The sequence below is a fragment of the Thunnus thynnus genome, chromosome 8 (assembly GCF_963924715.1).
Source record: "Thunnus thynnus chromosome 8, fThuThy2.1, whole genome shotgun sequence".
NCBI classification, from domain to species: Eukaryota; Metazoa; Chordata; class Actinopteri; order Scombriformes; family Scombridae; genus Thunnus; species Thunnus thynnus.
The window spans coordinates 7,197,704-7,222,142 of record NC_089524.1 but is presented as its reverse complement, the minus strand read 5'-3'; the positions used below and the strand labels follow the sequence as shown (position 1 = coordinate 7,222,142).

General features: G+C 39.8%; 1 protein-coding gene across 3 annotated transcripts in view; it reads right to left on the bottom strand.

The window, feature by feature from the left end:
- LOC137187417 (contactin-associated protein-like 4) overlaps positions 1 to 24,439 on the bottom strand; it is a 69,383-nt gene that overhangs the window by 7,416 nt on the left and 37,528 nt on the right. For 2 of the 3 annotated variants that reach the window (XM_067596281.1, XM_067596280.1), the window contains 5 exons: positions 23,449 to 23,667; positions 18,187 to 18,426; positions 6,704 to 6,928; positions 5,269 to 5,402; positions 4,504 to 4,591 (listed from right to left, as the gene is read on the bottom strand). In XM_067596281.1, the coding sequence (XP_067452382.1) occupies positions 4,504 to 4,591; positions 5,269 to 5,402; positions 6,704 to 6,928; positions 18,187 to 18,426; positions 23,449 to 23,667 (906 nt within the window). Of the gene's footprint in view, positions 1 to 4,503; positions 4,592 to 5,268; positions 5,403 to 6,216; positions 6,619 to 6,703; positions 6,929 to 18,186; positions 18,427 to 23,448; positions 23,668 to 24,439 lie in introns of those variants that run through there. The other variant, XM_067596282.1, reaches the window with a different exon arrangement.

Sequence of the window (24,439 nt, the reverse complement as noted above, 5' to 3'; positions counted from 1 at the left end):
ACCTTCAACCACACAAGGGATTCGCAGGAAATGATGCATGTAAGTAATTCAATGTTACTGTTGGTTCCCCATAGCCATATCACAGCTGTATTAAGTTACCGCTGATGCGAAGCCAACATTTCCAACTGCCTCTGCCATGAAATGCAAGGTGGCTTTTATGGTTTAGCAGACACAAGAAACAAAAAGTATTTGTGGCACTGACGGTGAGTGTTCATCAATGATAAAATGAACAATAATTTTCAGAAACTGTTGTAAGCAGATCATTATTTGCAAGAGAGTAAATGTGAACGTCACAGTGATGCTGCACACTTCCAACTTTTTACTGTGCCCTGCTGTTGTGCGGAAAACAACTCGTCCCATGTGCAGCATGAAATCAGACTGCAGTTGCTATTATTACTGACTAACTTTTTAATTAAAACAATTTGAGGTTGTTTGGCTGCATTGTAAACAGATGGATTAGTTACTTTTCTGTTGTATTTCTGACAAAGTAGCTGTTAGATGAGTGTTTGCTGTAGTATCAAATCACATCTGATGTAGGAGACAAAATAGCAGTTTTTGTTTATATTTAAAGAATAATTATTATTTTAAGACATCCTATACTTTTTGGTTACAGTTCTGAATCACGGATTTTGATTGACAGCTTGGCCACTGATTAGCAAGTCGGCCCCATAGTAATTAGGGAGGTGGTATAATTTACAAATAGAAGTTGGAAACACTTGGGAACAATGGAGTCCTGTCTTCAATTGAGACCAAACACAGTTTTTTAACCATCTTATCTCATCTCATTGTTTATGAATCTATTAGTATCATCTTCTATCTATTTTCTGTCTTTCAAACACACACACACACACACACACACATACACATTTGAGCCTGACATTGTTTATTGCATTGGACTATAACGTTTTGGTAGGATATTTGAGTTTATTTATTATTTTCAAAAATAATGAACGCATGGTACCTGGATCTACCACAAAGGTGCATTAAAACAACTCTTTTATTGCTGGGGCAGTGGCTATAATTTTGAAATGTTATAGCCACTATACTTGCTGTTACCATTGGTAACCATGGGTGTCACCAAATTGACGAGAACTGAAAACCTTACAGACTCTTAACTTTAAAGATCCCTCCCAGACATGTATTAAGACGTACAAAAAACACTCCTTGGAACAATAATGCGTGCCTGATAGGTATAATTATCACGTTATAATCCTTAAAATGGCATCCACTTTTTCTCCCTAATTAAAAATTCCTATCTATAAATATGTAAATATATTTAATCTCAGAGGTTAAGCTGCTGAACACAAGATGTCTCCTACTTCACTATGAAGTCCATTCTCAGTGCACTGGAAGCTTCAAGTTTCCACATCACACTTGTGTAAGTTGAATATTGGACTGAAATTGGCTTCCAAACTACTTCTGATGTCACAAATCATGCTCGAAGGCCCACACCTTAATACTGGATTTTCAACAAGCACAGAGAAACTTTCCTCCCTCAGCAGGTGAATGTGAAAACAGCCTTCTGGTGTCAAACTTGGCACATACATCATTCTGCACAGAGAAGCTCAAACATTCAACTGTAGGAACAAGAAGAAAAAACATATTTTTGAGAGGACGAGGACTTCTAGATATAGGTATGGTTAGGTAGCCAAAACTTAGAAAATGTATTTTTATCAAGCCAACACCAATTGTTGTTTTGTTACAGAAAATAAACCCCAATGTCCAGAAGACCAAGACAAAACACCAATGGGTTCGTTAACATCAAAAAGGTTTATTCCCTTGAGTGTATGAATTTGCTCAGAAAATTTGTATGATCTTTCTTTTACTACATTATGTCTTGTGTAAAAGTGGAGGTTTTAGCCTAATAGTGGAGGCAAAGGTCTGACGGACTGTAAGATTCATGGGGACTGTAAGTATCCACAGCAGAGTTGGACTATTAGTTACCTACCTCGTCCTGGACCACAATGTTGGACAAGGATAACAGACATCTGCCAGAGAATCGACTGTAGTAGGTTATATGCGTTTTAATGTCTTTGTAACTGATGACAGAATGAAGCAGGTAATATATAAGCAGTGAAAACTTAACTCTCAGTCATTGGAATGCTTCTCAGCTCTCAGAAATAATAAAAAAACTACACAAAAACATTAATACACAAAGCCCCTAAAGAAACTTACCAGTGAGTCTCAGTTTTGGCTGATGTACTCACATCCCTGTGACAGCAGGTGCTAAATAAAATCTTCAGTAGCTATAAACGTCAGTGCAGTGCAATTTGATTACACAGCACATCATTGCCAGTCATCTAAGTTATTGCCAGAGAGAAACAACTTTTCACCACACCAATGGGACATTGCAGAGTGGCCTGGCTGCACAGAGCTGTTCATCAGCTGTATATTTGATCAAGCTTTGATTGAGTTTTAAATTGAATGTGATCCTCTGAGTGGCAGGAAATAATTTGACTTTGAATTATATATCTCATGGCACATGCATATTGACTAGCCTGCAGGATGGGGGGGCAAAATGATGGAGATGGGAGAAAAACTCGATACACAACAGATTTAAATGGCAGCTGTGGCAGTAGATATTCTAGTAGTGCAACATTTTTTCTTTAGTGGTTAAGAAGGCACACTTTTACTCTTTTATATTTCGAACAAATTTAAGTAGGGGAGTTTATTTCTATAAAGACTGATGCAAAACTAAATTATGTAAAAGAGAGTAATATGGGTTGATGTGATACAATTTCAGAGATCTTTACAATATTTTACAATTGAAAAGCATTAAAATGCAACTTTATTTGCCTATTAGTGGATGTTAAAAGTGCTGACAAGAGTTTGTAACTTCACCGAGAAGGATTTGTGTAAGCAGTCAAACCCCACGTTGACAGCACTGTGAACTGTCCACCTCCTCCCAGCTGCTGCCCTTTACCGCCACCTCTCTCATATATCGCCATCTCTCCCTGCCTCTGTCTTTCCTCCATTACTCTCTCCCTGTCTCTCTCTCTGAGTATCTCAGTCTCTCCTTTCTTTCCTGGTCCATTAGTTAGGCTGATGGATGACAGAGCTGGCAGGGAGTGACAGTATATCAACTATCTTGCTGCCTCTCTGATACTGATATGACTGTCTGAGTCTTTTGGCTAAGCTGAGGGAAGTCACATGTTAACATGGCCTAGGTCAGCAATGGATTAACAGAAAGAAGGGAGTTGAACCTAAAAACCGCATCAATTTGTACAGGTTTTCTACATGGGAACTGTGTTCTCATTTGTGAGAAATCATTAAGAGACCTTTTGGGGTTTTTTATGGTCAAAACTCTGTTTAAAGTCAATGAAAATAGTCACAGTACTAGCCCCTCATCATCTACGCCTAGGGTTGGTATATTAAATAGATTTCATCAATTCTAGTTCTGACTCTGATTTACTGTAGCTAATCAAAACCTAAGCCATAGGTATCTATGGTGAGATTGCTTTTAACCCAAGTATAAATCCAGCTTTAGGAATAGGGTAAATGAATCATACAGTAACCATAACCCACATGCATAACCACTGAGGTAAGTTTTCAGAAATATCTCAGTTTTTTAAATAAATTTCTGGTTCTTACGAATTTGGAACCAATTTTGATTAACAACTTTTTTTTGATACTCGAACCTGTCTGATCCCCTCATGCTTGAAACTGCATATTTCCAAATTTGTCTCAGATGGTACTATCCAAAAATAAATTATTTATAGTAGAGGAAAACACTAATGAATCACAGAAGTCCGGGACAGACAGTGCAGCCATGTAGAGAATGACAGGAGTGATATGAAAGTACCATGTTCTGTTATGCAGAGTGAGGTTTAACTGTACCGTCTGACTTCTTGGTTTAGTTTGACCCTACCCACACCAGCTAAGGCTTATTGGTTGTTATGTTGAAACGCAGGGTGCTGACTCCAATCTTCTAAGTAATTTGTTCTTTTTAATCTCTCCTCATTACCATACAAAGTGAAGGACCTTTTCTAAAGTTATTATCGTTAGTGCCGTCTGAAGCCCAGCTCAGGTAGACAGACATGAAGGATAAAGACTGTATTACTCACCACTTCGACACACAGATAAGAGTTCACAGACATATACTGTATTTTCTGAACTTCTGCATTAACAAAAAAACAATGCTGCCATTTACACAAATACATTACCTACCCAGACTGTGGCTCTAAAATGCATCTAATGCCACATAACAGCGACTTAAGTGGGTGCCTCCACCTTTAGTCATTTCCAAGGTTGTTCTTATTTTGCATCTCACCAGTAAAGTGCTCTCTTTGTGACCATCTAAGTATGGATGTCATCTTGTTTTTAAAAGCGGCCCAGCTGTTGCACAGAGAGAAGCTTTCCCTCTGGTCTGCCCAACATGATGAATAGAAAACAGCAGAAGGCTCCAGAACAATGCTTTGTCGCATAAGGGCCAAACATCTCAGTGCAGTTATTCAAATGAGGACGTCTAAGTGCAGGATTTTGCGCTTGGAGAGCATCACTTACCATGCACTCTACCGAGGATGAGTGATTTGATGCTGTTGAATTCCACATCAGATGTCAAGTTGAAGTCCTCTCTGGCGTTCTGGTCAATCTGAAACATAATGTATGTCACATCTGTAAAGGTAAAGGATTAACAGGTTGAAAGTAAAGCCTGATAACATTGTAAACAGCAAGATGTCAAGGACGGAGTTTGTCTCCATTAAGTGTTTAAACGAGGGCTGCATTCTGAAGAGACTTCGACAAATGGCTGCAGAGAAGCGAGCAATTAAACATGAAAAGCTAGCTGTAGGCTCAACCTCTGGTCTGACCTGCATATTCAACTGGGATTCAATTCAACCTCAAAGCTGGAAACCAATAGACCCTTGAGATTTTGTGGTTCACAGTGGCTGAGCAGAGAAGTCTTAAGTGGAGCAGTTTCTGGGGTGGTAAACGCCTCTTTATTTTATAATAAAGAGAGAGAGAGAGGGTGTGATGTATTGCTTGCAAACACAGAGATTCAGGCTTTAGTGAATCATTTATCACTAAGACATCTGCTAATGTTGATCAACCTGAGACTAAAGTGGAGCCACAGAAAACAGAAAGTAGCTTGAAAACAGATAGGAAATAATATTAATATATTATATTAAAGATTATTTGTAAAATTTAATTCTACAAGACTAATACCAGGTTTACAGAAATATCCTTATTGCCATCTCTGTAAAACTAGGTGAAAAATTTGGTGGCTGTGTGTGCAAACATAAGGGTATGTGTGAGTGTGTGTGAGTGTACCTGAATGGAGACAGTGTCTGCCAGTCTTCTAATGGCCACTGTGTGCAGATGTCCATCAGCCAAGTTCATGACTCTGCTCTCTAACACCTCCACATCTCTGCTGCTGTGCAACTTGTACCTCAATTCCAGCTCATCTTTGCAAGCACAAAATAACAGTACACTCTTACTCTACAATGCAGACCCGTACAGAATCAAAAATATCAAATCCTTAAAAAGATACTGGAGTGGAGAAATACTGGAGCCTTGTTAAAGAACCATTACATTACATCTATTACATATTGTAAATTTAACCTCAGATTTTATTACCCATCAGATATAAAACAGATCTAATACAAGCAGTTTCTAAAAACGTCAACCATTAGCACTGACTTGACATATTTCCTTTCATATGTTTAAACCTGCATTAACTGATTTTTTGACAACTTTGGCACGATTATCAGTCATTTGGAGTTGCGTGTCTGTCCACCTGATTAATGAAAGTCCAATTTTCACTCTCTTTCAGCTCTGTTTTTGCTCTTTACCAACTCCTAAGGGAAATATCCCGCTCTTTAGCTGCTAAATGCTCCACTATATTTCACCAGCTAGTTGCTGACTGTGTCTTTTTGCTTTTTTGGTGCTGAGCAGGTAGTGTGCATGAGTTTTTAGAGCTTTTTAATTTCAACTTCTGTTATCAGTGACCACCAACAATAAAGAAAAGCCCATGCTGTGAATGATTTAAAAAATGCAAGATATTAATCTGATGTATAACTGCTGCTTGGTATAAACATGTCTAAAGTCAAAGAGCCAAGACAAAATTAAATTTGCTGGATAATTCATTAAACACTTATACCAGCCTTTTAAAAAAAAAAGCTGAAAGTTACCTGTACTAACAACAATTTGTAAGATTTTATTGAAATCAAGTATATAAAATGTAAATTTCTCCAAATGTCTTAAAGCATAACTTACCCCCAGATATTTTCACTTTTTATTGTTAGTTGTTGTTGTCATGGGGACTGATTTTGTTCAAAATTACAAGAGAAATCTCTAAAACTTCCACACCTAGAGGTTGTTCATGCAATTTAAAATATTGTGTAATTCTTGTGTAATTCAGGTATATTCACAAGTTTCAGGCGCTGGATACCTTGCCAGGTGGAGCTACAGTATGTGCACCACTACAGTGAAGCAGGTGATGAAAATTTGAACACAATAATAATCACAATGGCAGAAACGACTGGGAAGGAAGACCCCCACTGAAGATAGAATTATCATTTAATAGTAACTGCACCAAATGTTTTCCTTGAATCTGACACTGTGCATGACAATGGGCCGAGATGCACAGAAAAGGAGGCAGCAGAGGATGACAGACTGACTCTAGAGGGAAGGAGAAATTAAGTGATTTGAGAAGAGTAAATTCAGAAAACAACAGAAAGACAAAAAAGCCACTGAGCGTCCTCACCATGTTTATTGATGAGCAGGGCCAGGTACTCGCTGTAGAAAGAGTTGACGTAGAGCAGCAGAGCAGGACTCTGGCTGGTCCTGAAGCTCAGAGAGATGTTTTCTCCTTTTAGTGTCATATCGGAGTAGACGGACCAAGGCAAGGCACTGCTGTTCCTGCTCAGTTCATAGGGCTCCTTCAGGATGTAGGCGATGGACGTTGTCGACTTAAAGTTGGCTGAAATCTCTGAAAGTTAGAAAGTTATTGGAGTGTGTCAGCGGGAGAGCTGACTAATCAACCATGTCTGTTATAAATTAAGTTTATTTACTATTTTGTTTAGCCAATTATGTTGCCTATATTTTGCTCCCATGTAAAATATTTTCCGTGAAGGAACTTTTTGTACTGCACACAACTAATGGGGAGAAAGTTGGGGTTGATCGGTGAAGTACGGAGCTGTTAATAAAGTTGACACTGCATGCTTTGTGCTTCAAGTCACTGTTGACTTCTTTAATATTTAACCAACACCGCAATCTTGAGTTCCTAGACAGAGCCATAAAAATGTTTTATCACTATTTAGTTGTGCCAAGTGAATATTGTAGTAAAATTAATAGTATGAAACTGTGGTTCCCTGATGGTGGAATGAGCTGCCCAGATCGGTCTGCCGACTCCCTTGGTGCATTCAAGAAATGCCTGAATACTCAACGCTTCTGTGAACACCTCAACACTTGAGCCCCTCTAACCTTTTAGATTGTTGCAGTACTTTCTTGTTGTTTATGGTATCATTGCACTTGTACCTGCCCAGCTATTTGAGAATTAGTACCACAGCTCTTTTGAGTCACTGTCCTCTAACACTTGATTGTTTTGCCCTACTTGTAAGTCATTTTGGATAAAAGCGTTTGTCAAATGACAAAATGTAAATGTTAATTAATCACATTGCCAATTAACATTTTGGGGAAATGTTCAGACTTTTTGTAAATTGGCAGATATGTTCATTAAAAATATCTTGCTTTGTTAACAAATAAAAGAAAACGTTTCTCTAAAATGTATTTGCTTTTGCAAATTTTTACTATTTACACATGGTTGGACTAGTGATCCAGCCTTTATTGTTAATATTTAGCTTTTTCTTTGCTGTCCCACATCCCTCTCTATTGAATCTGCATTTTCTTGTGAAACTGTCTGTATCTGAGATACAGATATTCAAGATAAGCTTAAATATATATATGTATATATATATATATATATATATATATATTATATAAATCCCCCTGTTTCTTTGGAAATGTGATTGAATCAGTCTGATCTCCGTCACGCCTCTGAATCCGGAACGCCGGCATGCTATGTAAACGCACACACGGAGGTGGCTTTATGTCAGCTTTGTGTGGTTCAGTGTAAAAAAGCAAAGGCGGATCCTCTTTACGGCTATAATGCGGGTCCTCTGTATAAAAGAGGCTTATGTATTAACAATTGGCCAACTATCAGCAAACACAAACACACACAAAAAAAAAAAAAATAGGGGAATTTCATCAGTATTTCCTTAACTCCATGTATACCCTGTGTGACAAACTACGGTAAAACTTTCAACACAAGTTGGTGTCAAGGTTTTCCTGTACGCAATATATCAGAGACTGAAAATACTTTTTGTTGAATAACCCTACTTTTAATTTGTGGCTTTAAAAGTCAAAAATGTTAAAGTTTAACTACACAGCACAGTATATTTCTACAGCACTGATTGACTTTGACATTATGTTGACTTTTACCACTGTGTTCAACAAGTCCTTAATGCATCATATGTTAGACACAATGGCATGGTGGGATAGAAGAGTCCTTTAAGATAATCCTGATGCTTGACCTTCAGGACAGAATGAGTTCATTATGACCCACTCAAAGCCTGTGTTGAGAGGCCGAGCAGACAGAGCGAATGAGACAGACAGTCAGGGTCAGTCTAATGTCTAATGCTTTCTAATCCTCTTCAGAAAGCTGTCTGATCTTTGCTCTCTCCTCCTCATTAAAGCACCAGGGCATGATAGGTCATAATAATTGCGTTATGTACAGCTTTAACATAAATCGCTGTGGGCTCACAAATGAACCCAAAACTTGCTGCATATCTAGTCCCCTTTCTGTTGTAGTGTTTCTTTAGTAGAGTTGTGAAAAATGACAACATTTGTCATTGTAGAAACATTTATATCTTTGGAATTTTAGGTGGTTGACCATTCGCTAAACCCTTTCCCCGATCATTGATTGTCTAATCATACGCCTCTTTTATACAGAGGATCCGCATTATAGCCGTAAAGAGGATCCGCCTTTGCTTTTTTACACTGAACCACACAAAGCCGACATAAAGCCGCCTCCGTGTGTGCGTTTACATAGCATGCCGGCGTTCCGGATTCAGAGGCGTGACGGAGATCAGACTGATCAGAGCTATAAACTGTGCCATGAGGGAGTACAAAGACCTTACTAGGATGAGGGGAGGACATTTCTCTTCATTTAATAATGTTAAAAGTTAAGTTAGACTTTTCTGTCGGCTTCCCAACTCATTTTAAAAAAGACTAGGAGAAAAGAGAGAGAGAGAGCAGCTGTGGTCAAATGAACTAGAGGGGTGAATGAAGAGAGGGAGCACTGGTAGTTAGGAAGCCGGTGAATCAGATCAGTTATTTTCTGATTGTTTACACAGCAGTTACTCTAAAGCACAAACACGCCCACACACCTCCATTCAATCCCGTGGCTGTACTCTGCACCCCGATTTGGTCTTAATACGGGCTAACACAATAGTGTCAGCTCCCTGTCCCTTTTTGCACACACAGTTGACCCGGCTCTGTGACTACCTCCGTAACCGGCTAAATGGCAGAGCAACTCTGCCCCCCACTCTGTGTCCGTAACAGCGAGGTGGATTAAAGGCGCAGTATTCCTGCCTTGAACGGGCTGTGTAAAAGGGGATGTATCTGGATACAGGTAGGCAACAGTATCTGGATTTCTCCCCATGAATCAGTGTGCATGAGCACCAGTAAAAGTCATACTTGACATCTAGAGAGTTTGGATGATCTGCTCCATTGTGAGCTGCAAACGCTAGCAAGTCCGGCTAACTACAGTAATCTACAGTAGTAACCCAGCATTACTTCCAAGGCCAGGGGCATTTCATTCATATACTGCGTCTCCTGGATGATGTCAGAGTTTAGGGCAACGTTAGTGGGCCTGTTCTGCTCTTTTATTGGATTTGGGTAAGTTTAACCTTGCTGGAACATGTAAGCTAAGCAGTTAAACAGGGTTATGTTAGGATGAAATAACTGTCTAATCATACTTATAACACTAGAACTAGCTAACCAGCTCTACACTGAACAATGTTGTGTCTTTATTTTCATGTCTTCTGCATGGATCATCAACTGGTGAGAATACTGACATGCAGCTTTAGCTCTTCACATGATATCATGTACAGTATATTTAGCCATTAAGTGCACACTCTTACTCCTTTACAGGTTTTTCCTTTTAAAAGGAGTCTGCCAAAATCATTAAAAAGTCAGCTAGACACTGTGATTTTAACCAACTAACCAACAAATCTGCTTCTCCTTACTGTTGACAGTTAGTTTCGTTAGCTGAAATGACAACTTTAGCCAACTAAAAATAAGGACCCTACTTTTGTCAGCATCTGTCTGAATCCAAAGACTATGTTTGTGTTAACGTGTTAGCCCGTAGACAGTAGAGTCAGTACTTGTTAGCCTGTAGGGAGTACACAAAGTGCTCGTTAGCCTGTTAGCTTGTTAGCCTGTAGACAGCAGGCTCAGTGCCTGTTAGCTTGTTAAGATATTCGCAGACTTGGGAGATACTCTCTGCTGCAGTCTGGTTGATTTCTTTACTTTAATGGAATTTAATAATCATTCTGCATTTTGATTGATTGGTTGTTTTTCTGTTTTGATTGAAATGTCTTTATTTTCTTATTTTGTCATGATGAAATGAAAAGCAAGAGGTTCCATGACACGCATGCGCTGCTCACGCATCCAGTGTGTCCCAGTTGTAAGAAGCTGTGGGTTGCAAACTGCTGTAAAAAACCCCAATTGAGACACATATTCTGAATGCATTGTATACATGTCTAAAGAAAGCTCCTAAAACCTGAATAATATCAACATATCCCACATGTATTAATCGGGAAATGTTACATCCAGAAAAAGGCCTAATTCAGAATATCCAAACGGACTATGCTCTTTACATGACCCATATCAAATTCGGAATAATGTAAATGTAATTAATGTCTCTTTTGAGACCCCTATATGTGTTTATATTTAGCAAATTAGCTCCATTAAAAGTGCTGAATTAGCTGATCTCCAACCTATTTCACAGAATTACGTGGTGGTGGCGTGTGATGTGTTAAAATCATGTACCGGTGCTTCGGAAAAAATGCCTATGGAAAGTCAATTAGAATACTTGGTCATGGTAGATAAACCAATGCCTTGATTCAACAACATCACGCAATGGGTGGTGGTTAATGTTGTTTTCTAGTTACTTAGAGTAACTAACTTGTTACTAACTTTATTCTAATATCAGGGTTTCCCATACATTTATTTGATATGATGACAATGCTCACCTATGGTTAACGTGACTTTTTGCTTTATTGTGAATTTACATATAATTCAGTTTTATATGATTTGAAATTGCTTGAATACTAGAACTCCAACATACGGAGCCCCTAAGGGGACATGGACAAAAAATATATATTTATATTGAGGCCACGTTTTACTACATCGTGCCTGTAATGCTATTTTGTGCACACAGGATACAATTCATTCTCACGTTTTAATTAATTTGTGCACACAAAATAAGTGCATAGCACAACAGACCAGCGTTTCTTCCTAGAGCATGAAGAACAGTGCACCTGCTGCACTTTAGTAAGTTTTAATCATTTTTCTGGCAAGAAAGTTACCATGTAGATTCGCAATATGTGGTCAGTTTATCCAAATAACGCCTGTTTGTAATGATGAAGATGCTTAATAAAAACGCAATTTAATATCGACTATCTGTTTATTTTAATACATCTGTATTTATTGAAATGTGGTGATATCTGTAGTACATATAGAGCCCAAGAAGCAGCGCTGTTGGTCTGGTACAGTAAAAACATAAAGCTTCTCTTCACATTCAGACAAACTAACGTGGCAGCTACAATTGCTGATTTCATCTGTGAAACCAACATTTATCTTCCAAAATGATTCTGATTTGTAATCACCATCATTAAATTTGTTGTCCGATACTGTTTTCATAGTTTCACAATTGCTTCCAGTAAAAACCTCAACCTGCTGTCTTCAACCATTATTGATTAGCTCACTGCAGAGCTCTGCACCTACATGCATAGTGAGGGCAGAAGAAGTCACACTGAATGATATCAATGTGTTTATATCTGAAACATGAACACCTGTTAATATTCCTGAATTTCGGCTTTGGCTTGTTGAATGTCTGTGTCTATTACAGATCATATTCTGTCATTCCCCATCGTTAAAATGTCGTCAGATACCATGAGTTCAATTAAAGAGGAGCACAGAATGTTTTTGTGTTACTATAATTCTATAACCAGTGACATCACAGGGTTGGATGGATTGGCTGAGTTCCACAGATACAACGGTAGAGACAGTGAAAGACAGAGAAATATAGACAGCGAATGGCTGACACAGTGAAAGATGGTGACTAGGGAGCCAGAGGACAAGACAAAAGGGAGGCCACTACTGTATTACTCCTGGGTGTACGAATGAGTTTTATCAGGTTAAAGTCAAGGACAAAACAGTCCATTTTCATAAACTGCCACTGAAACAGAGAACAACCTGCTGCCCTGGCTAGTGGCACTGACGAGAACTGGCAGAACTGACTGCAGGGTTTGCAGTAAACATTTTTTGGAGGACGATTACATTAGGGAGAAGACCTTTGAGTCAGGCAAGCTAATGGTTCGCTGGACCAACAGGCTAAAGTTTGTTCAGTGTGCCTCTCTCCACCACAGATCCTAGCGGGTCCAATCTCCTGCCCAGCACTGAGCCCGCTTTTTTGACCAGCTTGTCTAATCGCTTGGTGTTTTTGTCTGTAAGGCTGCCTCCCCAGCACACTGCAGCAAAAAAGAGTGCACTGGCCAACACCGTGTGGTAGAACATGGTCATCATTTCCACACACACATCAAAGGACCTCAGTGTCCGCAGGAAGAACAGGCAGCTTGTCATCCACAAGGACCCCTAGATATTTGTAGGTGTGCACCACTTCAATGTCCACCCCACAGATCTTCACTCGCTCCAGAGGGGGCTTAGACCTGCGGAAATCCACGATCATTTCCTTTGTTTTTGAGGTGTTCAGTTGAAGGCGTTTTTTTCAACTCCAGTCACTGAAGGCTGTTATTAGATCCCTGTATTCAGATTCCTGTCCATTCCTGATACACGCCACAATAGCAGTGTCATCCGAGTATTTCTGGATGTGGCAGGACTCAGAGTTGTATTTGAAGTCCGAGGTATACAATGTGAACAGGAACAGAGCCAGTACAGTCCCCTGTGGAGCCCCCGTGCTGCTCATTACTGTCCCAGAAACACAGTTCCCCAACCTGACAAACTGTGGCCTTTCTGTCAGGTAATCAGTGATCCAGGAAACAAAGGAGGGATCCACTACCATCTCTCTGAGCTTGTCTTTGAGTATGATGGGTTGGATGGAGTTGAATGCACTTGAAAAATCAAAGAACATGATTCTTACATAACTGCCTGATTCCTCCAGATGAGAGAGGGAACGGTGGAGCATGTAAAGGACAACATCATCCACTCCAATGTGTTCTTTGTATGCAAACTGCAGGGGATCGGGTTTGTCTTTGACCTCAAGCCTCAGTCGGCGTAGAAGCAGACGCTCCAGGGTTTTCATGATATGCGACGTAAGGGCCACTGGTCTGTAGTCGTTTAGTTCAGCCAGACATTTTATTTTTGGTACCGGTACAATACAAGATGTTTTCCACAGAGCTGGGACCCACCCCAACTGTAGACTCAGGTTGAAGATCTTCTGGAGAGGTTGACACAGTTGGGCAGCACAGTCTTTAAGCAGACACCCACTATTGGCTGTCTTTTCTTTTTGTTGTAGCCAGAGATTCCTCTCCACAACTCCCGGAAGTTGCTGTGTTGTAAATTTCTTTCAATTCTCTTTTTGTATTCCACCTTTGCCATCTTCAATCTCCTCTTCAACCCATGTTGCACTTGTTTGAGCTGTTCTTTGTTACCGTCTCTAAAAAGCTTTTAGCTTTAGCTTTTTTTTCTGGTTGAGGATTGCTTTTATGTCACTTGTGATCCAGGGTTTGTTATTGGGGAAACATCGTACAGTCTTTGTAGGTATGACTGTATCTCTACAGAAGTTGAACAAGTAAAACAATCAACTTGACTGTCAGTGTCCGTACTGTTCCCCTCTGTTTCCAGCAGCACATTCCAATCTGTGTATTCAAAGCATACCTTCACTAGCCTCAGGTGTCCATTTCCTGACTGTGAGGGTAGTTGTAGGCTGACTCAGCACACGGGGATTGTAGCAGGTCTGCAGAAAAACCAGGTTGTGATCTGACCGGCCCAGTGGTGGTAAGGCAGTAGCTCTGTAAACTTCTTTGACATTGGCATATAGCAGATCAAGTGTTTTACTTTCTCTGGTAGGACAATTAACAAACTGTGTAAATCCAGTCAGGTGGGAAGACAGTTTCAGATGGTTGAAATCTCCAGATATTAATACAAGTCCCTCAGGATGTTTAGTCTGTATCCTGGCACCAGTTTCATGGAAAACTTCACATAAAACTTCAGCAGTTGTCTTGGCAGGAACATACACAAGTATTGTTATGATATGACTGAATTCTCTTGGTACATGGTATGGTCTCATACCAACTGCCAATAATTCAGTATTTGGACAGCACATCTTCTCCTTGACAGTAATATGCAAAGGACTACACCATCTCTGATTCACAAATAAAGCCAGTCCTCCTCCTTTCTTCTTTCCACTAGCTTTAGTGTCTCTGTCCATCCGTACTGTCCATCCGAGAGTGAAGCCAGGTAGTTCCACACAGGAATCAGAGATGTTTTGATTCAACTAGGTTTCAGTAAAACACGAGGACATAGTTGTATGTTGTTCCTTCTTCTTACAATTCAATAAGGTTTTTTAGCATGTAGGATAGCTAGTTTTTCCTTCACATGGCTCAACTGTCGAATAGGTGTCACACGCTTGGTGGCAAATTTTAAAATATATATATATATATATATATTGTAGCCATCCAGAACCAACATAAGGCACAATAATTTGGATAGTAAATAATTTGGAGGGAGAGCTGTCCGGCCTGTGCTGAACAACCAGCAGCTTCCTCCACCTTACTGTCACTGTCACACTTCTTTTTCTTGTGCATCCAGCTCCAAAAACCTTTTTTATCCCCAGTCTTCACTTTTTCTTTCTGTTTTTTTTTTTTTATCATCTCTTCTTTTTTTCATTTCTGTTTTCTCCTGTCTGTCCAGCTTTGTCCAGACCGGTTTCAGTCTTTGCCTTTTTCTTGCGAGACCAGAAACGTCTCTTCTTCTTCATTGTGTTCTTTTTCTGAGAAAAAAGAAGACACTGGAGTTACTCAAGTGTCTTTTTCTCCTCCTTCATCTGTTTAACCCCGGCCTCTAAGCTCTCTTCTCTCTCGGTCAGCTCCTTTGGGAGTTTTTCCTCCAGAGTGTCGCACTTGGTCTGCCAAATTTTCTGGTTCTGGAGAAGTTCGGTCTATCTGCTGCTGAGCTGGTTGGAGGTCTCTTTCAGCCTCTCGGAGAGATCCTCCTCCTTCAAACAGAGTTCCTGGAGTTTCTTCTTCTCCTCAGTCTGTTTGAATCTGGCCTCTCAGCTATCTTCTCTTTCAGCAAGCACCTTTTTCAGCTTCTCCAGTCTGGTCTGGAGAAGTTTAGTGTCTTTGCTGCTCAGCTGGTTGGCGGTCTCCGTTAGCCTCTCAAAGAAATCCTCCTTCTCCTTCCTGAGCGTCAGGATTTCAGCGTCTCTCTGGCTGAGCTGCTCTTTCAACTGCTTCAGCTTTTCAAGCCACTTATCCTGAATCTGCAGTGTCTCCTGTTTCAGCTTGGACGCAGCTACTTTCTCTGCCTTTCATTGTGTTGTAGATGCACTTCTCCTTGCAGAAGTGCTCCATTTTGTTGGTCTACAGGGTCTTATTTTGGAGAGTTCCTCTGTGAACTCCCTGTCTTTGGTCTCTTGATCTCCCTTCAGCCTGTTCACTGTCACTTTTCAGTTGTGTAACTTGTGGCTAAAACTAAATTTTTCAGTCTGTGCACTGGCCAGGATGGGCTTCACAGATTTGTGTCACTGGATCCAGTCCGCAATCACCCTGTGTTCATCTGCAAGGGAATGTCACAGATGGCCGCGGTCATGGCAGGGAGACCTTCCAGCTTGTGGTTTTTGATGATTTGGACAGTGCTCAGGTGCAGTGTTGGCCAATCTCACCTGGCGTCTAGGGTTGTTTCTTCTGTTCATGGCTCTAACAAAGACGATGTCCAGAAGTGAAGCAGTAGATGTTTGTTGGTACTGCAGTTGTCTGTAGTAGACTGTACTTGTGAGGGTCATAGTGGTCTGTAGAGGATGGTAATGGTCTTTGGCAGACTGTACTTGACTCTGACTCGGTTCTCAGATATACTGGCTGCATAACGTTCTTGAATCCTGTATCATAAAGAATTTCATAACATTCTTTTGTCTTTAGATAGATAGATAGATAGATAGATAGATAGATAGATAGCCTTTATTTTAGCAGGAAGCAAGGCTCTAATTTACAACTAACAGTGCCTTGCAAATAAACTATATAACGAAAATTGTAAAAATGTAAAATCAACAATCCTATACAAAGCATATATACAACACAAACACATAACAAATGACTTACAAAATACAAAAAACACAAAGAAGACAGTAAAATAAGTAGATTACATTGCAGTCAAGATTAAGAAACATAAGAACGTTCATTAAATAAAATATTGTTCAACAGAATCTTAAAATGTTCTAGGGATAAAAAAATGTCTAATTTAAGGGAGTCCTGAAGCGTAATCCACCTATGAGGAGCACAGTAGGTGAATGCATTTTTTCCCAGTTCTATGTTCATATATGGAATATCCAAGGTAATGCATTCTTGTGAACGAGTATCCCATATTAACAAAGTCTTAAAAGTGATGATAAATAAAATGGTAGCTTATTTAGTACGGGTTTATGAATAAAAACAAGACAGTGTTGTTCCCTTCGATTGGTAAGTGATTTCCACTCTACCTTCTCATAAATGATACAATGAAAGTTTCTAAAACTGTCACCTGTAATAAGTCTAAGAGAACTGTAATACACAGCATCAAGGGGTTTGATTAACTATATATAATATATAATATATATATGATTCAAAAAGGCCACATCCACAAATATCACATGTCTAATGAAATCATCATCGTCACTCATTGACTCGACATCCGTCACCTTATTAGTTAAATAAAAAAACATGAGATGGTGAGAAGAATAAAATCATATTATTTTTCAGAAGTTACATTTTTGCGCAGGACCTTCACATATCATTGCAATGAGTGTGGCACTGATGATGTATGTGGTTTATTCCACTGTGAGATTGACTAATGCATCACTGACTGTCATTTCAAACTGGCAAACAAATATCTTCCTCTTTATTTGGAGAGCCTCTGGATAGGATGCCCAGACTGAGCTGGCAAAATAAAATGCAATAAAAAGCAATAGAATAGGCTGCTGTTCAAATAAAACAGTAACAACACTATAATATTATACTGATATGAGCGAAATATTATAAACTCACTGTTGAGTAATAAAGAAAATAAGCAGAGAGCTAAATTAAGTTACTATTGCATTAATTCAATACAGTTATATAAAAACTATGAATTAATATAGACATGTTTAAAAATGTATATTGTGGTAACAGACACATAATTATCTGCTGCAGATGAGTTCTATAATATTATACAGGGTATAAAATGATTAAATGAAATTTAAAATAGTGTTTTAGAGCAAATGTTATTTTTAAAACCTACAGTACTTGCAATAATCTTTTTTTTTTTTCATTCTTTATCCCTTCAGTAATTTCTAGAGCTTTATTATATAATGTGTCTCACTCTGCCTTCCTTAGACACAAACCTATAATGAGCTTCATGCTGAATTATCCATTCATCTGTAATGTACTATATAGGGAAAATTAAATTGTCAGGGCAATTGTAGAGATGTAAAGCTAAATGAACTGATTTGGAGTTAGAGGGGAGACTTCATTATTCCAAAAATGATACCAGAACATGTTTCCCTCAGGTATTTACCGTCCAGTGTTTGATCTGTCTGTCATATATGATTTGATCTGTCAGGAGCCTGTTGTCTCTTGAGATGTCCGCTGAACTGAAAATCTTGTACATTCTTGTTAATGTTATCTGAGGCACAGTATATCAATAAATCAAATCATTGGGTCTGTATATTTACAGGCAGGAAGTCTCTGGTGTGTATTTCAATGTCTGTACCTTTATGACAGAAGGCTCCAGTGTAGGCTGACTGGCCACAGTCGCAGGAAAAACCATTGGCTCTCTCTACACAGCGACCCTGGTTCTGGCAGAGCGAGCCGTAGCTGCTGCAGTGGCCCGGGCATCCAGGTCGGACCCCGGGGGTGATCCTCGCTCTTTCCTCCAGGTCCAGAGTGACACCATTCAGCTGCAGAGAGCGAATACAGCCCAGAAAGCCTTTCTGCCTGGACGCTGTGCCTCCTGCCAAAAAAACAAAACACACACACACACATAAAACACTGCTGTTAGCTTTCGCTTAGTATGTCACACTCTTACTCTAACTCTGTCTCTACATGACTAAGTTTGTATTTTCATTTGTACATTTGTATCTTGGCCATGTCTGACCCACAGGACACTCCAACAATGACATTGCCTTGCATTGCGCTGGCTGTTGATTGGCTAACTGCTTGGCTGATGAGCCATCTGGTGGGGTGTGTGATATTCATCCTTTCCACTAACTGGCGACAGGAAGAATCTCTTCCTCCTTTCATCTGACAATTAACATTCTAATATAACAACCTCACACTGTTCAAAGAGTTTAAACTTGGCAAAATTATATTTCTCTCGGAGTTCCAAGCTGGCAACATCTTATTTTATATTTATGCTTGACAGTTGTTATTGTTCTCGCAGATTGGAATTGGCAGGGTATTACTCTCATAGTTTGACTCTGGAAAAGCATCAAATGTTCAGGCAGAGTAGCTTTTTCATACCACTAACTCACCAACCTCTGTGTGACTCTAGTCTCCTTCTGTACAGACGACACATTCGGAGCACTCAGAGTGGGAAATTCAATTAAGCATTCTCCTCAATAAGGAAAAGTTTGACTGCACTGAATGGAACACATGCACAGTAAACTTCTTTGATGATGCTTTTGACAAAGACTTTTATGTCTAGATTCTGAAAATTGCCGGCTGTGACTGCAAAGAAAGATTAAATCCTTAGTGCACTCTGGCTAAAAGGCCAATGACAGACTCCTGGGGGACACCTCCTCTGACTGAGGGAGCAAAGCAAAGAACAGGAACTGCCAGAGAAAAAGCACTCAGGGATTCAGAAGAAAAGGCCTGTGTGGCAGTGAGGAGTTCAGACATTTAAGCAGCTTCAGATTTTTTCACCTCATAGTGTGAGAATACAAAAGGGTCTAATATTTCATAAAAAGCAAAGTATCAAACAATATATTTCCTAATGTGACATAACAAACTAAGCAAGAGGACATGAGCACATGTTATATTCATATCAGCCAACACAGACACTGTAACAATACATTGACTTATTCATAAGAGTATCACTTTAACTTTGGCTAGTAGAAGGATGTGTGTTACAGTGTGTATACAAAATTTATTTTTTCCTAAGGGAATAAATGAAGTTGAACTAGAATAACTTTGTGTCAAGGCAATATTATGGCTTATTAATTAAAACTATGGAATATCCTGTGTTATTAAGCTATATGGGACAATGTTATATATTACGAATGGGATGGATGCACTATTCAAACTGCAGCAATATAGATGTCTTTGCAGTATTGATATGAGGGCATGTTGCTAACATTATGGATTAACAATAACAATCTCTAAAACACATGGCTCTTCATTTTCTATAACAAGAAAGAGAGCAGACACCTCTGCTGTAAAATGAGTATTTGTAAAAGGCAAATACCTGTTCACACAGCAGTATATTTCATAATCTGATCACGTTTCCATTCACGCATATGAATCCCTCAGCATAGCCAGTAAACACCAACAACGACCGTCATACCCATATAAGGAGAACCACTCGTGTTCACTTCTTTCTAGCTGTTCAGGGAGGATTATTAGCTCAACACGGCCGCATCCAATCAATGCTCTCCTCGATCTGTCTGCATCTCTCCACTCTCATCATTGTTTGTTGTTTGTTGATTTTCCCCTCAAAATGTGTGATTACGAACGAACGAGTGTCCACAATATTTGCAGAAAGATAAAGCCTCATAATGCAAGATGGATTTTCATCCTCTCAAACACGACAGTTAACGGTGAGAGGTTAAACACAATTATGAAAAGCTGTGGAAGAGATGAAGTGAAGATAAGAGAGTTTGAACTGATGGAGTTGAGATGAATAGAAAACAGAGAGATTTCTTGGAAGTTTATAAAAGGCCTCAGAGCCTTAAAGTGACCCAACAGATGTAATTTTAGAAGCATAAACTCATTAAGCTACAATTTATTGCATTTATTTTCTTAAACCAAAAATGAAAAGTCTTACTGCTTCCAGCCATTCTGTCAATGATAAGTCTGGTAATATTCAATCATTTTCTTATTGTCAACAATTCCATTGAAAAAAACAAAGCCAACAATGAATTGATTTATTCTATAAAGTAACGCCTATGTAGCAAAAGCCTGATACAGTTTATTCCTCCATTGTTGTCCCACACCTATTAAAAACACATCAATAAGCCACACCGTCGCACATGTTCATTCATTATGATGAACGTGGGCACTGTAGTAATAGTTTATTTGGATTCAATACCACAGACACCGTCCGGCTGTTGTAAATACTCACTACAGCACCGAATGTGTATTAATCTTTGGCTGAAAATGGTCCCCAACAAATGCACTAGGAAATTACTTAAAGGGGACGTATCATACACATTTCCAAGTCTAAAATTTACATTCTGGAATATCTTTCCATGATTTACGTTCATAAAACTCTACTATTTATCTTATAATCACCCTTTATGTAGCTCCTCAGTTCAGCCTCTGTCTGAAAAAGGCAGTTTTAGCTCCTGTCTCTTTAAGGCCCCCATCCCGATGACCCCACTCTGTTTTATTGGGTAGTTTCTAGAGGCTGCCCCTCTGCAATCATCTGGCAGCTCAGGAGTCTGACAAACCTTTTTCTCATTTTTTACTCAAAACATAAACTTCTCAAATACATGCGTACATGTTTGTGCCCAAATCCGATTCGAAATATGTGCATGGACAACACAAACAACCCATGGAACAACCTTAGCAACAAAGACTACCAACAGATGGCTGTTTGTGGGCATGCACAAACAATCTGACGTCAGAGATAACATTGCAAACAAAGCATTTAGAGCAGACTGAAGCCTGGGCTTTTGACTTGCAGGCAGCATTTTTACATATATCCACCTCAAGTTTTGGACCTTTGACCATGTTTAACATAGATAGCCAACATCAAAACAGTATAAGAATAACAGAAAATCACAAACATTATATGAACCTATATTGAACCTTTTTTTAAAGTAAAGATGTGACCTGAGATTTACATCTTCATTAGCAACAAATATGCTTGGATTGGAGTGTCACAGAGAGGGTAGAGAAGCAAGAACATATTGAGAGACAGACTAATGCACTGCTGGTTTGGCCTTTTCTAGGGATTTGTTGACAATAAGAGAAATAGAATAACACCAGCCTTATCAGCCTTAACTTTAAAGGTGCCAAAGTCAACGTGTCATCCCGTAAATGCAGTGTTTCCCATTCACAGGCTCTACTTGGGCGGCCCGCCCAGGTAGATTAAGACCTGCCTAAGTAGGTAAGATCTGTCTGAGTTGTGAGTTGCAGTAACTGAGTGGGGACTATAGGCTTCTCTTTGCACAGCCGCCTAGCTAGCATCTGCAATTGACTGCATATAAACATGGACACGCGTCTTCACTTCCTACCGCTATGCAAAAGTGAAGCCAAAATATCTCATTTCAGGGAGCTGCCACCTTGCTTGTGTGATGTCATTTGGAGCCAGAGTTTGCACAGTAGAGTCAGGTGGCGGGATGATGGCCTGCAGGACACGCCCCCCTCAGCCATTCCACCGCCTGATGTAGGTTTGAGAGCGGCTGTCACAGCTGTCAATCATGACGCCACACCCCCTTTTTATATCGTCAGATAACTAATTAAAAACAAACTCATCAGAAAAAAAATGAGCACTTGGGGGTGGGGCCACTAGGGGGCGATCGAGATGTTTTTGCTTCACTTTTGGGGAGCTGTCATGCAGTCCATATTTATATACAGCCAATAGCGTCTACCAATAGCCTGCATGTGAGGCATTTAGGGAACATCAGTAAATTGTAGCGTCTACTGATAGTCTGCATGTTAGATGTTTAGGGGACATCTGTCAATTGTGGCTACAGAAAATAACCCGGGTTACACTCTCCCCCTATAAACTGCATGAGTCTCTGCATGCATTTGGGTCACACGTCGTGCCACCCACCACTATATGTAAATTCTCAACCTGTGGGAAACACTGAAACGCTTGCACAGTCTTTAGCTGCTTGAAATTAGAGTGAAACATTGTGTGTTGAATTTGACATTTCATGGTAAAGGAGAGCTTATTCACTGCTTCTGCCTGTATTTTCATGCAATTTTCCAGTCAGCAAGTCAGTATTGCTCCGTACAGACACAGGTGCAGCTTTACAGGCTACACATGCACACACACACACACACACACACACACACACACACACACACAGCGAGAACATGATCTATTATATCAGCACACTCAAAAACATGGTTATTTATCAAAGGTAATTATTGTTCAGTGTTTGGAAAGCTTGACTCAGCAACTCCTTTTTCCAGCATAAAACTGATGACTTATTCCCCCTTTATACAACCAAAAGCATCAGCACTTGTTAATGCACAGTTAGGCCAGTTATATACTGCAGGAGTCTTTAGTCTATTAGACATATGCAGCTGCCTGGTACTGTTGCCTGAACTCGAGCAGCTGCCCATGTGAGATTTGTGTGGTGAAGTAGCAAAACTTTTACCCCACAACGCTATCTAAACAGAACTGCATGGCAAAGAGGGCTGAAACAGCAGCGTTTACTGTATTAAAGGAAGAAATCTGCTGAGGTTAAATTTCTCTGAGTGGCTGCGTACTTCAAGATGATCCAGTGAGACAAAAAGACTGAAATCTTCTACTGTAGTTCCCTCCGCTCGTTAATTTTTTTTTTTTTGCCACAGCAGGTCTTTGTGTGTGCTTGTGGACACATTTGCATGCTTTTACAGTAAGTACAGTGTGTCTGTGTTGCTGGAGTCACAGTATAAGATAAGAGTAAATAAGACCTGGGAGCAATTATCACCAGCACTCAGCTGCTAATGAGGTAAATGTTCAAACACCATCATTCTTTCTATAACCCTCACTCCTTAAACCCAAATCCTAAATCTACTCTCGAAAATGCTCTCAGTTTGAATTTTCCTCATCTTACATTTCGAAGGCATTTTGAAAACAAACACTCTTTCTTCTCACCTATGAACAACTGGCTGTTGAGCTGCAGATGAATGTGTCCATCAGAAGGAGCCTCCTGTGTGGCGGCGGGGAACTCGTCGACACGAAGCGATGCCTCCTTCACGTTTCGCTCGGCTCGCACACTGTGCCACCGGTTGTCGTTCAGCGGGACGCTCGTCATCACTCTCACCTCCAGTGGCCCGTTCCCCACATCGAAAGAGAAGAGCACCTCAAAGGAGGCTGGACAGGAAGGGAAATGGGCAGAACAGTGAGATCACACAATGCAGAGTGAGAAAACATGTAAAAGAGAGAGAGAGATGGTAGTGTCCTCAGACTGTGTAGCGTTTGGACGACTGGTTGACTGTCACACCAGCAGAGTGAGTTTGACTTGTTCCTGCCGGATTCTAATGAGCTGATTAACAAACCCTCCCTGACACTGAGATAATTGTGTTCTCTGATGAGGGACACATTGTAAATCCCTTGTGTCACCGCCAAAGATGCTGCAGCTCCATATATGCAGCGAGAAACAGACTTTAAACACTCCGTCATGGCCCTGCCATGATTCTGACACTCTTAAACTTGCATTTGCATATTTACAAATGATTAAAATGATTTGTATTTGCAAGATTTTACATATGTCACTGTATAGACCTCCTCCTATAGTTACGGGGGTGTAGGAGGAGTTCTAGTGGTTACAGTCTTTCTCTTTGTTTAAGAGATTTCCTGACAAACTTAACAACAGGAGCTCTAAGAATAAATCTTTTTTCCAAGAAATAGTTTGCTTTCTAACCATAAGAGATATTTTACGTTTAAAAATATGACACATTTAGATAAACATACAGGTTCCTTTTTCAGTTACATTGTTCATTGGAGAAGCATTTTTCCCCACTTTGGCTCCAGTCTGGGCTGTCTCTCAATGAACCCATTAGTCATGTTACTCCATCATCATATGTTGGCAAAAGCGTGAAGTGACTTCCTCTCACCCGTCCATCTGTTGGCAGGATGAACAGAC